General features: G+C 43.7%; 2 protein-coding genes across 2 annotated transcripts in view; one reads left to right on the top strand and one right to left on the bottom strand.

Annotated features, from left to right (window-relative positions):
* ALDH6A1 (aldehyde dehydrogenase 6 family member A1) overlaps positions 1-14,278 on the top strand; it is a 287,758-nt gene that overhangs the window by 119,543 nt on the left and 153,937 nt on the right. The window lies entirely within an intron of this gene.
* Positions 1,079-14,278, bottom strand: part of VSX2 (visual system homeobox 2) — a 30,757-nt gene continuing 17,557 nt past the window's right edge. Inside the window, exons 4-5 of the mRNA XM_063118902.1 lie at positions 3,440-3,620; positions 1,079-1,410 (exon numbers count right to left, since the gene is read on the bottom strand). Of these exons, the coding sequence (XP_062974972.1) occupies positions 1,079-1,410; positions 3,440-3,620 (513 nt within the window). The remainder of the gene's footprint in view (positions 1,411-3,439; positions 3,621-14,278) is intronic.

Here is a 14,278-nt window from a genome sequence, read left to right as displayed (position 1 = left end):
GGGCTAAGCTTCCAGATCAGGTAACATGACACCCAAGCAACCATGGCACCTCTCTTTTCAGGAACTAAGAGCTTCCTTCCCATTTCAGAACAAGCCAAATTCCCCTAAGGAAAAAATATGTGGAAGATTTAAAACAACTTTAGAATTAACTCAATATTAGATGCAATTATTTCCATAGATTTTCTGCTGAAGTGATCTGGGCTAAAGGGAAAAATGAGATAGTTACCTGAGGACAGTCAGGATTTTGGAATGCTGCAGTCTAGGTGCCATAAACAAGCCAAACAGGGCCATATATATTCTGCAAGGAAAATTCACATTGCACTGGAAGGGTGCCCGGGCCTCTTCCACCAACAACAATTTAGAAATTGCTGTGAGGGAGAGACTAACTATGAGGTAGGGTTGCCACCTGGCCAGCTTAAAAATTGACCTGACATTTGGAGAAGGGAATAACTTCCTTTTTTTTTCTTTAAACTTGGCCTCGATGCTAGGCAAGGGGCAGTTTAAAACATGTATATATTTACATAAATTAACATATAAATATGAAGAAAGGGTAATTCTTCTCCTGGAAAGCTAGGAACCTGACTGAGACAAGGAGAAAGCGACTTACTCTGACCATGGAATACAGTGAGATAATAGAAAGACTCCTTTTAAAGATGAGGGTGAGAATGAAACAACGAGACTGAATGAAGGGAAAAGAGAGGAAAGACCCAACATTGGTTTTGTGGCTGGTGTTGAGGAAAAAAATCCTAGCTATCTTAATTTTCCTCTTGGACTAAGATGGTGATGGTATATAACACCCCACACCCCACCTCTCCACCTGGGGAGATAGGAGAACAAGTGCTCCAGAAGACAGGGATTGCAGGGACATAAGCTCCTGAGGGGAATGGGTCTCTAGACACACCCAACAGAACATGGCCTTAGCCTGTGGTTTCCTGAAATGTACAGAGACCAAGTGGGACTTCCCTCCATGTGTGATGGGGCTGCAGGAGGGACCCCGTTAGTCTGAGAGGAGGAGGCTGCAGCTCCCAGAGGAGTCAGTCTTTGAGGAGATGGCAGATTTCCCATCATTCCCTTCCTTCTAAACCAGCTTCTCTTCCTCTTGTGATAAATCTGATTTTTCCATTTGCCGTTCGTCCTCTGCTGTGGATGCCTCTTCCTCTTTCTCTGGCTTCCTGACTGGGGTGGAAGGATCTCCAGGGATGGTCCCCAGGACTTTGGTGCTATGCTCCTGAGCTTTGGCCCTGAGGGCAGCAATGCTGTTCTCTCTCAGTTCCTCCTGGGAAATGGTGGTTTTGGAATCAGGGCCCCTTTCTTCCTTGTCACTCTTGTCAAGTTTGGGCAGGGCCTGGCGTTCCACCTCCGGCTTCCTTCCCGCCTCAGCCGCTGCCTCCAGAGATTTTTTGTGCATCCCTAAAAAGAATTGTTGGTATTCGGGTTTAGAAAAGCGCCTGGGCATGGGAAAGCCATCTTGAACTGAAAACAGTAAAGATAAAGAGAGGCCAGAATTAAGGAAAAGCAGAAAGCCTTGCTTCACACAGCAGTCACACAGAGAGCCCACTGCACTGGGCCCTGCATGAGGGGGACCTCAGGCCAGTTCTCTGACAGAGACAGCCAAAAGTAGGCAAGGAACGTGGTCTAATGCTGCACTGAGCTAACTTTACACCTGCTTTTATTTCTTCTTGCATTGTAACCCTGATGGCAATTCTGTGGGGGATGAATTGTCCACAAATAAGGACAACTGCATTGGGAAAGGAACCTGTTCTTATAAAGACACAGTTTTAAGAAATGCATAAAAGGCTGTTATTTCAGAAGACACAATCTAAGACATCGAAGTGACAGGAACCATGTACTGAAGAAGCCTAGTGAGTGGGAGAAAAGGAACCCAGAGACATGGGGCCACCTGACTTTAGCGAGCTGTGCAGTTCTGAGCTAACGGAGATGAAATGGTGGAGGGGATGTGCTTCATACAACAATTCTGTACGTGAACAAGGCCCTGGTGAGGGAAATCTAGTTGTGCTATCACCTAAAGGGCTGGGAAGAAGCAAGCGTCTGCTTTCTTCTTACACATCCCAACTCCTTTGCCTCTCTCTCTTTCAACTCTGGATTTCGCATAGTAGATAGAAGTATGCAGCACATTTGTTAGAAGCCAGAAGTTAACTTTGTAGAATTAGTCTGGAAAAGCAGAAGAAAAGGCGTGCAAGAGGAAATCTGTTAATCCCATGGTGAGGACTACTAGCTTAAAAATTATTAGACAAATTGAGGGAGGATAAATCGATCAAACCATGGGTCCCTGCTTACCAGGCCCTCTCATTGGACCTGGTGCATGGGAGGGGACTGCAGAAGAGCCAGAGGATTTCCCCATCTCTGATTCTGCATGGCCAGCAACTTTCTAAGGGGGCTTACTGCCTGGATATTCCACAGACTGAGCCCTAGGAGCCAATCAGCTATACCACATGGCTCCTGGGGGTGGGGCCTTGGCATGAACCTGAGGGGAAACATTCTCCCTCTAGTCTGCTTAGGGCGTCATCCTAAGGATTTGGAATTCAGAGGGAGCTATTGCCTTCCATAGGCACCTGATTTGTTGGAAAGTATGCTAGAAGTATGCTTAGTTTGATCCAGCAGAGTTCTTCTTATCTGTATATATCTACACAACCCCTTTCCCACTTGTATTATGACATCAGACACTATACTTCCACTTTCAGTGTCTGATGAAGAAGACTATTGCTCCTGAAAGCTCCTACAACAACTGCTATTTTTTTTTAAAGGAGCCACAAACATTTTTGCCATCCTACAAAAAATCTACATCCTCAGTAGCAGCCAGCATGGAGGCTCTTGACACCGGGGGAGGGGGGGTTCAACACTACGGCTTTAAAGCACTTTGAAAACGTTTTGAAAACTGTATAGGGAGTGTGTCGTGGGCTCCAACAGTTGTCAAAACTGTTATAAAGCGCTTTAACGTGCTTTAAAGCAGTAGTGTAGATCCTGCCCTGGTATCAGTTATCTATGGGGTAAACTGCTACTCTAAACTTTACAGATCGGCTGTGAAGAACTGGTTTTGGCAGCAGGACTGTGGAATGTCACATAAGCACCAGGCCAAAGAATAAGAAATTTATTTATTTATTAAATGCCTATACTGCCCAATAGCTGAAGCCCTCTAGGCAGTTTACAAAAGAGAAACATTAAGGAGCTTGTGTTCTGTATAATTTAATGGAGCTTTCCCCCACCACCCTGAAATTATGCATTATTGGTAGTCATGCCTTAGTCTGAGCCTGTGGCTCAATCCCTAGATGCAATGAGCAAACTCTATGCAAACTTCATTCCTGTAGCAATAACTCCTATATAGCTATACACTTTCCTGGCCCAATTGCTTGATTCCCTTTAGGTCTGCCAGGGAAAGTGGCTATACAAAATATATCTACTCCTAAGATTGATCTCTTACCCAACAGCCAAGGAGCGCAGGATTCCATTATGCCATCCTTGGCCGATTTGAGGATGGATTCTGGCAGTGGAATGGAGTGACGTACCATTGCACCATACAGCCCGTATTCTGCCATTACGCTGCTCCTGCCCCAGCATTTCTCCCTCTTCCGCCATTTGGCTCTTCGATTCTGAAACCAAACCTGCAAAAAAGGAATATTGTTAAGTTAGGCCAGTAGAGTTTTGCCACATGACTGCTGCACCCTAATTTTGTCTGGTTTTAAAATACTGCAAATATGAAATGGAATAAACAGGGCCATGCCAATGTGAGGTTTTGAATACGTGTGGTCAGCCTGTTTCCAGACAGGTGGCTCCTAGTGCTAATAAATCATTGCTCTTCCACTGAAGGCTACAAGCAGAATTGCAATTAACTTTCCACATTATCAGGAATATTGCACTTTTTCTGAATGCCCATCTCTCTAAGTTCTATCCACATCAGTGGGAGTGACATAGATGGTGCAGATGGAAAAAAGGAAAATCCAATTTACCTAAATCATTATTTGAAGAAAAATTGTGAGCAATTCTTACAAAACAAACAAATTATTTATTTAGCACTAAGTACTTATTCATTTCGGCATGATGAATGTTCATTAAATATTTTAACAGTTGTTTCAGATTGGAAGTGTAGGTTGGAAATGTTTAATCAGCAAAAAATGCTAAAATGTTTTTTCTTTATTTTACAATGTGTTTTATAATTGTTATAGCACTAGAACACTCTATTAAGCTACCAGTGCAATAGTGTTTAAATGAGAGTGTTCTTTCATTTTAAATATATAGCTAGAAACGCATTTTAGAGCTAATTAAAAGATTGATTTTAAAAAATCAATGAGGTTATAAAATGATGCCCACCACAAAGGTTATAGGGTATGTGTATAAGCTGCAATAGATTCACCCACCTGATATGACATTACCCACATCAAAACCACACCTGCTTAAAAAGACAGAAGAGTATACCTGTAAAGATTTCACTACTCTTTCATCCTACTTTTTTTTTTAAAAAAAAAAAAGCTGGACTTTCTGCTGTAAAAAAAAAAAAGATGGAAGAATCACTGGGAAAACACAGGAGGATTACAAATGGATGCCTATGTAAAATGGTACCCAACCCATTAATGTGACTGAACAAAGCATGGTGATTACACCTGAGCCACACAAAAATCAAAAGTAAAACCTAGAGCAACCTTATAAAATGTTAGGAAACTGATGTTATCAATTATGTAAAAGTGCTGTTTCTTGGTTACACCTAAGCATGAGCAAGAGATTGGCCAGGCTAAGCAGAGAGATAGAAGCATTTCTAGTCCTGAATTTCCACTCACTCTATGCAGCTCTGATGCTGCATCTGCCACTATTGCCACTAGTGAGGCAAGACAAGATTTATTTATTTATTTATTTATTTTATTACATTTATATACCGCCCCACAGCCGAAGCTCTCTAGGCGGTTGACAACAATTAAAAATAGTAAACATTAAAAGTATACAAAAATTTAAAAAACATAAAAACAGTATAAAAACAACAGTATCCATTTAAAAACAACAATTCTGGGGTCCATTAAAAACAAACTTAACGTTGTTAAATGCTGTTAAAATGCCTGGGAGAAGAGAAAAGTCTTGACCTGGCGCAGAAAAGATAACAATGTTGGCGCCAGGCGAGCCTCATCGGGAAGATCATTCCACAGTTGGGAGGCAACCACTGAGAAGGCCCTCTCCCTTGTTGCCATCCTCCAAGCTTCCCTCGGAGTAGGCACTCGGAGGAGGACCTTAGATGTTGAGTGCAGTGTACTGGTAGGTTCATGTCGGGAGAGGCGTTCCATCAGGTATTGTGGTCCCAAGCCATGTAGGGCTTTATAGGTTAAGACCAGCACCTTGAATTGGGCTCAGAAACATATAGGCAGCCAATGCAAGCAGGCCAGAATCGGTGTTATATGCTCAAACCTCCCTGTTCCAGCTATCAATCTGGCCGCCGCATTTTGCACAAGCTGCAGCTTCCGGACCATCTTCAAAGGCTGCCCCATGTAGAGAGCATTGCAGTAATCTAATTTGGAAGTTACCAAAGTATGGACAACTGAAGCTAGGTTATCCCTGTCCAGATAGGGGCGTAGCTGGGTCACCAACCGAAGTTGGTAGAAAGCACTCTATGCCACCGAGGCCACCTGAGCCTCAAGTGACAAAGATGGTTCTAGGAGAACCCCCAAGCTACAAACCTGTTCCTTCAGGGGGAGTGCAACCCCATCCAGAACCGATTGAACGCCCCCCATCCAATCAGAGGAACCACCCACCAGCAGCATCTCAGTCTTGTCTGGATTGAGTTTCAGTTTATTAACCCTCATCCAGTCCATTGCCGCAGCCAAGCACCGGTTCAGCACATCCACATCCACACCTGATGAGGATGAAAAGGAGCAGTAGAGCTGCGTGTTGTCAGCGTACTGATGACAGCACACTCCAAAACTCCAGATGACCGCACCCAACGGTTTCATGTACATGTTAAACAGCATGGGGGACAAGACCAACCCCTGCGGAACCCCATAGTGGAGAGTCCACGGGGCCGAGCAATGTCCCCCAAGCACCACTTTCTGGAGCCGTCCTGCTAAGTAGGAGCAGAACCACTGCAATGCAGTGCCCCCCACTCCCAACTCAGCCATATGTTCCAGAAGGATACCATGGTCGATGGTATCGAAAGCCACTGAGAGATCAAGGAGAATCAACAGAGTCACACTCCCCCTGTCGTTCTCCCGACATAGGTCATCATACAGGGCGACCAAGGCTGTTTCCGTGCCAAAGCCAGGCCTGAAACCCGACTGAAATGGATCCAGATAATGGATCCAGATTGAAGAAGTGAGAGCTTTCCTTCACTACCTTTTAATAGTTTCAACGTAAGAGCCAAAATTAAGTTAAACCATCTTTGACATAGCAAGTATGGAGGTGGAGAAGCCTTCAAACTCCCCTGCCTTGCTGTTGCCCTAACCAGGCACCTTTCCCCTTGCAGTACCAGTCAGCAGGGTTGGCCCTAGCATTAGGTAGAGTGTGTCAGTCACCTCAGGCAGCAGATGCAGGCTGGTGTGGAAGGGGTGACAGCAGCAGCCCCTTGGCTGTTCCCCTCCATTGGAGCAGCTTGTTCTGCACCCCCTAAACTAGACTGCTGCCTTCAGGTGTGCATCCCTAAAAAGATCACCAGTGACAAAGTATGATTCACCTGCCAGTCAGTTTGGCTTCTGTAGGTGGAAGGGGCCGCCATCTTGTCCTTTGCCTCAGGCAGCAAAATGACTTGGGTTGGCTTTGCCAGTCAGAGTGATCCTTCATGAAGTTAGCCTGCCTTGACTGGTATAAAAAATAATAGACCAAAGCAGGCCATGTAGAGGCCCAGGGCAGTTTCTAGGGGAAGGTGAAATGGGTGGTTGCCTAGGACACCAAATAACCCCACAGCAATAGTGGCCAGGCAAGGCTCAGCACACAGTATAGGAAAATGCTGCATTGGCATCTCCAAGCTACAACCATGTGCCATTTAAAATCACAATGGAGTACAATGGGCATTATTTGTGGAACAGATCAATGTATGTGTGGCTGTGTGGATTCCACCCCACCCCCATCCATATAAACAAAAAGTGACAATGTGAAAGTGGATTTCATGTTGGGAAACAGAGGTGGTCTCAAGCCCAGACAGTTTTAAAGGATGCATATACTTTGTTCTAAACAAATGTTTAAAGCACCTTACAGTGAAGTGACACAGATGTTACTTCACTGTAAGATGTTGCAATGTTAAAGAAATTAAAAATAGATATCAATATCCCAGGAAACTCAGATCCCCCCTCCACAAACACATTTTATGCTGGGCCAGAATTAATAGTGATAATGTTGTGGGGGGAGCGGGGACTGTACCTCACCTATGGCACCAAAATAAATGCCCCTGCTGAGGACAGGATAATAGCTCCGTCGGCATGGTTCAACCTATGTCTGCATTAGGAACATGTAGCATGGAGAGAGGTTCTCCTCACCTAGTCCCACCTGTCCTCTACCCATCTCTACTCCATTTGGCCAGAAATTGCAGCTAGCCGCATGCTCTTCCTTTCCCCACTTCACCTTGTAGCCATGGGGGAGGGGGGGGATGAGTTCTCACATTTAAATGGCCTCCCTATATAACAACCCATCAGACACAGAGCCAGTGTCTGATGGTTCAGTGCAGGGCCGTAATTAATTTCCCATTACTGCCTTTCTGTGCTAGTGGCTTTTGGCTCTTTATGCCTGGGATTTTCTCTTTCATTATTTACTGGGCGTCACAGAGCGAGAGACCGCGTTGCTTGGGTGTGTGTGTGTGTGGAATACGAGGAAGGCTTCTTGATGCCCCAGTGTGGCAGACTAACGGAGAGACTAATGGCCGCCGCCTGCCTTAAATCCCCCCACTCTGAGGCGCACAGGCACACCCCGACATTGCCTGTCCGCAGAGGGAGTCTCAGGGCTGCGTGACCCGCGGCAGTAGCCTAGGCGAAATCCATTAGCGCGCTCGTCTCCCATTCCTCTCGCCCCTCTCTCCTTTCCCCGCCTCAGAGACAGAGAGAGGGAGAGAGAGGCATCAGCTTTGAGATGAAAAATTGCTCGCGGTCTATTCAAGAGGAGGCAAAGGAAGAGTCAGCCCCAGGGGCAGCCCGGGCCTGATTGAAAAATAAGTTAATTTCAGTTTGAATCGATGGGCCTCAGGCACTGAAATATCACGGGAAATTAAAGCGGCTGCTCCCCGGGGATCGACGCCATTGACCCGCGCTAATTAATGCCGTGGTGGTGGTGAAGTTCCCGCTCGCTTTTCCACGAGGCAGGCGCCCCCTCCCTCCCGTGACACAACCCCACACACTCACGCCACTAGCTTTTTCTCATTTAACTAATTAGGCTAGAAAATTGGGTGTTAATTTGTTTAGGAATCCTTTTTTCTTTCTTTTTTACTCCCCCCCTCCCCTCTCCTCTCCTCCTCCCGCCTTTCCCTTTCCAGGGAAAGCAGTCGCTGTCCCCGGCGGAATGGAAATGAATGGTGGGGGCTCGCTGGCAGATGGATGCTCGGGGGTCACTCCGCAATCTTCTCCGACTTGATTGCTTGATTAGGTCGTTAGCACATTAAAAAAAATTGCTCGCCGTCTGGCGCTGGCCTGATGAGTGGGACGAGGCGGGAATCGCCTGGGTAATTTATCTTTTTATACGGCAAAGAATTTGATTTCAATCTGCAGATATATGGAGGCGCCTTTGACACCTGTTTAACATTATAGAGCTGACAGCTTAACCCTCTGATGACTCCGCTGGGCGGACGGCACGAACTAGCCAGGAGAGAGCAGGGGGCTCCGCTCCCGTACCTTGCATAGATGGGGCAGGGGAGCTCCTACTTAGCAGGCGGCCCTCCGCCAACAAAGGGGATGGTGCCAGTGGGCCTTTATAAGCAGATAGGGTTGAGAACATAGGAAGAGCCCTGCTGGATCAGACCAAGGGTCCATCTAGTCCAGCACTCTGTTCACACAGTGGCCAACCAGCCAGGTTTGAACAAGCAGGACATGGTGCAACAGCATCCTCCCACCCATGTTCCCCAGCAACTGGTGCACACAGGCTTCCTGCCTCGAATACTGGATGGTAGCCAATGTTAGTCTAACTTAAGCCCTATTCATTTCAATGGTCTACTTTAAGTAGGTCTAATATTACATACAACCCATAAATGGTATGGAGGACAATCCCCACCCCTTGGTGGACCCCTGAAATAACTTGAAGGCAAGGCATTTTTCATATCATAAACTGGAAATTAAAGTAAGGTGGCACACTTACATAAAAGTTAATACCCTCTACAGAGTAATGCATGGTGCCCCTTCTGTCTCATCCCCAGTATTTTGTTAGCGCTGCTATCTAGCCTGGTTCACACGATCGCCACTATGGTTTATTGTGACATCCGAACCTGGCAAGGGTGGGTTGTTGTCATGGTTAACAAACCATCCCCAATCCATGGGCTGTTTTGAGGTTAGGGGTGGTTTGTTAACCACGGCAACAGCCAATCCTGCACTGGGTTTGAATGTCACAATAAGCTTCAGTCACAGCTTGAATATTCACAATGGCTGCCAGCACACACCACAATGCACCAATTGTGTGAACTCATGTTTTCTTTCATATAGCAATCATGGGGTGGAAAGTGCTCTGGTTTAGGTAAATGTAGGAAGGATATGTGCAATATTTACCCAGAATTGTCCTTGTGTTCAATGGGACTTGTTCCCTTGTAAGTTTTCTTATGAATGCAGCCTTAAAAAGCAATTAATTGACAATTTGATGCCCTTTAATGGCATCCAGAATTCTTTCACTGGAGGTCAGCTGCCTCACCCTGCCTAAAGGTAGGGCCTGCCCTAATTATGCAATGCAGCTGCTTGAGGTGGGAAGCTGACTTGGGCCTGCCCTTGGAGGATTGATCCTTCATATAAATTAAGTGTAGCACTCTCTGGTGTGGAGGGAGATCAGTTATTTGAAGTGTTTGTGGGGTATGGCACAGTTGATGTTTGAAGTTATCTTGTATATATGAACTGCTTTCAATACAATGTGTTTGTGAAGAGATGTCATATGAATTAAAGCCTCATCTAATGGAAAACTGGGAAGGTTTCCTGGGGAGACTTAAGTAGACACCAAAGGAAATACTAGGCTGGATATAATAAATAGTTTTTCAAAGAGTTGAAACTGGCTTGAGAGAACCTTGGCTTCCCATTTTGGGTAGCCTTCTGTGATCTGGTGCCCTCCAGATGTTTTGGATTTCAACTCCCATCAGCCCTAGCCAGCAGGGCCAATGGTCAGGACTCCTAAAAACTATAGCCCAAAACATCTGGAGTGCACCAGGTTGGAGAAGGCTGCTGTATATACTTACTTTGTCCCTCTGTCACCTCTTGTCAAATGGAATTTGCAGGTTTGAAGAACCATACAAAAAACGTGCAAAACCTGTTTATCAGGCAAAAGTGAACAATCATATACACTTTGAGCAGTGGGCCCTTTTTCAAATTGCCTTCAGGTCTGGGGGGGAGGGGAAATCCCTTCTCATTTGTCTCCAGTTCTAATCTTGTCGGTCTATCTCATTCTCCTCTTTCATGTTCGTGAACATTCTCACTTCTGGATACACAAACAGCATGAATACAGATGGTCCTTTACCAAGAGGTAATTTACTACTTTGTGCTTGTAATCTCATGGTGGTAAGCCAGGTGCCTGCCAAGTAGTAAGTAACATTTTATTGCACGTATCTGCACTTGACCAGAAATATAGGGAATCGCGGTGGTAACATTCACCTTAAAGCTTCCCAAGATGTTACAGATGAACAGCTTATTGAGAGGTTACATGCACATCACTATAGTAAATTTCCTTTTAAGAAACCTCATTTCTTAACAACCAGCAAGTGCTTGTTCAGAGTCATATACAGAGTGTTTTATACATGTGGCCTGATCCAACAAGGGAAATCCAAATATATAAGGCTTACAAGTACACAACTGATACAGATGTTCATCTGGATATACATTTGCATCCACAATGTGGGACAGTTTACTGAATTGGCTGGATGCATCTTTTGGATGCACATAGGGATGCTCATCCAGGCCACTAGTTATTGCATGTTACTAGGGCTAGATATAGCCATGAAGTTAAAATCTCCTTTATATCTTTACTACATTATGAGAATGTGTGGTTGATGTAGAATAGATGCCAGGACAGTCATGTTTAATTAAAATGGGCATTCTGACTAATGAAGGCTTTATAAATAGCATTATAAGATAGTTCAGGCAAAAATGCTTTCATATGTGAAAACACTCAAAGACAAATCTTCACTCAACCCAACATGATCAGTCTTGCCACTTCCACTTATTTCATCTCATCTCCCATGTAACTTTTCTTCTTGTCCATTAGATGGCTCCATGCAATAAATTTGACACTGTCCAGTATGTTTCCTTCCCTGTTCTGTTGGTGTATCAATCCAGACATGAGAAGCACTCTCTACTAATATAACGGGCAAATGCTACATTGACAGAATGGGTCAGATATGCCCTGCTGTTTACTTTTGGACACGGCTGCTGTCTCCAGAGTTTGTAAGAGTTATGCAATACTATTACCAATCACAAGTATTCACAATATCCTTCTTTTAAAAGTATTAGGAGGGTTTCCTTTTGTTTTCCATCTTTTTTTAAGTTCTCTTCTATATTTGTATGAACAGAACTTTAAATGTTTGTAAAGTTAAAAGTAATCATCTTTCTCTAGCAATGGAGACTTTACAGATATCATACAACAATTGCTTATGTTCCAAGTTCAGAAATTCATGGTAATGCGCTTCTGAAAACATGGAAAGGGAATCCCTGGAAAATGCTGATGTCTCTGACAGAATGGACACCACCATGTCTAAAGCAGGAAGCTAGGCTATACGTACTCCCTGACCTCTACTGCCTGTTGTATAGTCCCTGCGCACATGGGCTACATATTTCATATCTGCTATATGAGGCTATTTCATACCAAAAGTTATAAACTATATAAGAGCTTTTACTATATGATGGGAAATTAACTTATTTATGAATGGGATTGTTGTTGGTTTTCTCCCAAAGGGCAGGCTTTCATAAAAAATTAACATGCAAAGGCAAGCTCAAATAAACAAAGGGCATTACAGATGCTATCAATAAAACTGAAAATAATTTCTGTTTTAAAATATGCATGCAAAGGAAACAAAAGTAGATAATTTACATCACCTATTGTTGTTTTTAAAAATCCAATAAGTAAGTCAATATGGATATCCACTGCAGCAAGGCTACCCATTCCTCAGCATTTGCAAGGGGACTGGATATTCTACTGCTAAAGTTAAATTGAGACTAATGCTGGTATAAGTGCTTAAAAAGCCCTATCTTTTTGTTACTTTGAATTGTTTAATTCCAGTTCTTCCTAGTTAATATGTGGACTAGTATACAACAGTATACGGTACAACAGTGGATCACGTTTGCATAACAATTTGTACAGTGTGTGTAAAAGTTTCCAAACACAATATAACTGTGAATACTGTGAAATCCTTATGTGAAATTTGTTTCCTTTCTTATACAACACAATGGAATTAATTTTATTTCTTATACAATGTATCAAAATCTAATTCATTTGTGTGCTTTTATATATTTTAAAAAGAGAATTACTACATATCCCACAACTATTTAACAATTTAGCATGAATTTCCATGTTTACTAAATCTGTTATAACATAGTTTTAACACTGAACTGCCCTTGAGGATGTGTGGTTCCTTCCTGCAGTAGGAAGATGTCCCATGGTAATAATTCATATTTTTAATTCTACGGGCCATTTCCAACTGTGGCATTCTGCAAATTCAAATAGCCCTAGCAGAGCTCCACTGAAACTTGCTGTTGCCCACTATGTGCAACCAGTTGTGTAACAAGTAAAGTTACACTTGCATTTGTGCATTATGCTTGTGCAATCCATTGTGCATAACTTTTGTGCAACTGTTGCACAACAGACTGCACAGGAGTTATGCACAACATGTTGAATGATGCACTACACAAGCATAGGACACAACTGTTTGCACAACCGTGCTTGCACAAATGAAATTTTAGTTGGATTCTTCTCTTGCGCATAGCTCAGAACCTAGTTCCTGCTAGTGCAACATTGTGCTCACATGACGCAGTTGGATAGTGCCTATTCTAATATTAGACTAAGATTGGATATTACCCTATTTATCTTTTCTGTGGCTAATAGGATAATCCTATGCCTGGCAATGGACCTTACTAGGGTGACAGTTGCCTACTCCTGAAAGGTAAGCTGCTGTTTCAGTCTGTAAACATAGATGAAGGCTACAGGAAGAATGCAGATTGCTCTTTTCCCAATCCATGACAGACATAATGTTCACTCGTATATATACACAGACACTTCCCCCTTTCCAGTTCTTATGTCATGATGTTGATTACTATGGGTAGTAGCCAATATTAGTGCTACATGGAGTAGACCTATTGAAATGAATGAGACTTAAGTCAGTCAGGACTAACTTAACTCCCATTCTTTCAATGGATCTGCTCTAACATTGGACTAACATTGGATACTACCCTATTTATCTTTTCTGTGGCTAACAGGATAATCCTATGCCTGGCAATGGACCTTACTTGCATGACAATATGGAAACGAGAACAGGGCTCCTGTATCTTTAATAGTTGTATAGAAAAGGGTATTTCAGCAGGTGTCCTTTAGATGTCTGCAGCACTTGATGAAATTCCATCCTCATCACAACAGTTAAAGCTACAGCAGCCCTGCCCTCTTTTGTATCTGGCCACTCTACAAAAGAGGGCAGGGCTCCTGCAACTTTAACTGTTGGGATGAAGAGGGAATTTCACCAGGTGCTGCATGTATACAAAGGACACCTGCTGAAATCCCCTTTTCTATACAACAGTTAAAGATACTTGTCCTCTTTTCCATATGGTCACCCTACTTTACTCCCAGGATTGCAGACTTACAGAATTACAAACGGCAATACACTCAGAACTTTGGGGGCACTTCAGCAAAGAATTCCTCACAATCTTTACAGGATACAGGTGTGTGGTTGCTTCTCAGCTGTGAAATGCCCACTAGAGGGCCACAAACACACACATTCATATATGATGTTCACAGCTCCTGTCTTTCACATCAGTGCTTCTTTTGCTGCACAGAAGCTGCAGTAAGTGAAGAATGCAGCAGCTACTATGCTCAGTGGAGTACTTAGCTACACACATATTCAACCTGTATTAAAATAACTGCACTAGCTGCCTGTTAGCTACTGAGCATTGTTCAAGGTTTTTCTGTTAACATACAA

This window comes from Elgaria multicarinata, chromosome 2 (genome assembly GCF_023053635.1).
Source record: "Elgaria multicarinata webbii isolate HBS135686 ecotype San Diego chromosome 2, rElgMul1.1.pri, whole genome shotgun sequence".
Lineage (NCBI taxonomy): Eukaryota > Metazoa > Chordata > Lepidosauria > Squamata > Anguidae > Elgaria > Elgaria multicarinata.
The sequence above is the reverse complement of the archived record's forward strand: the minus strand, read 5'-3'. Positions and strand labels throughout refer to the sequence as shown.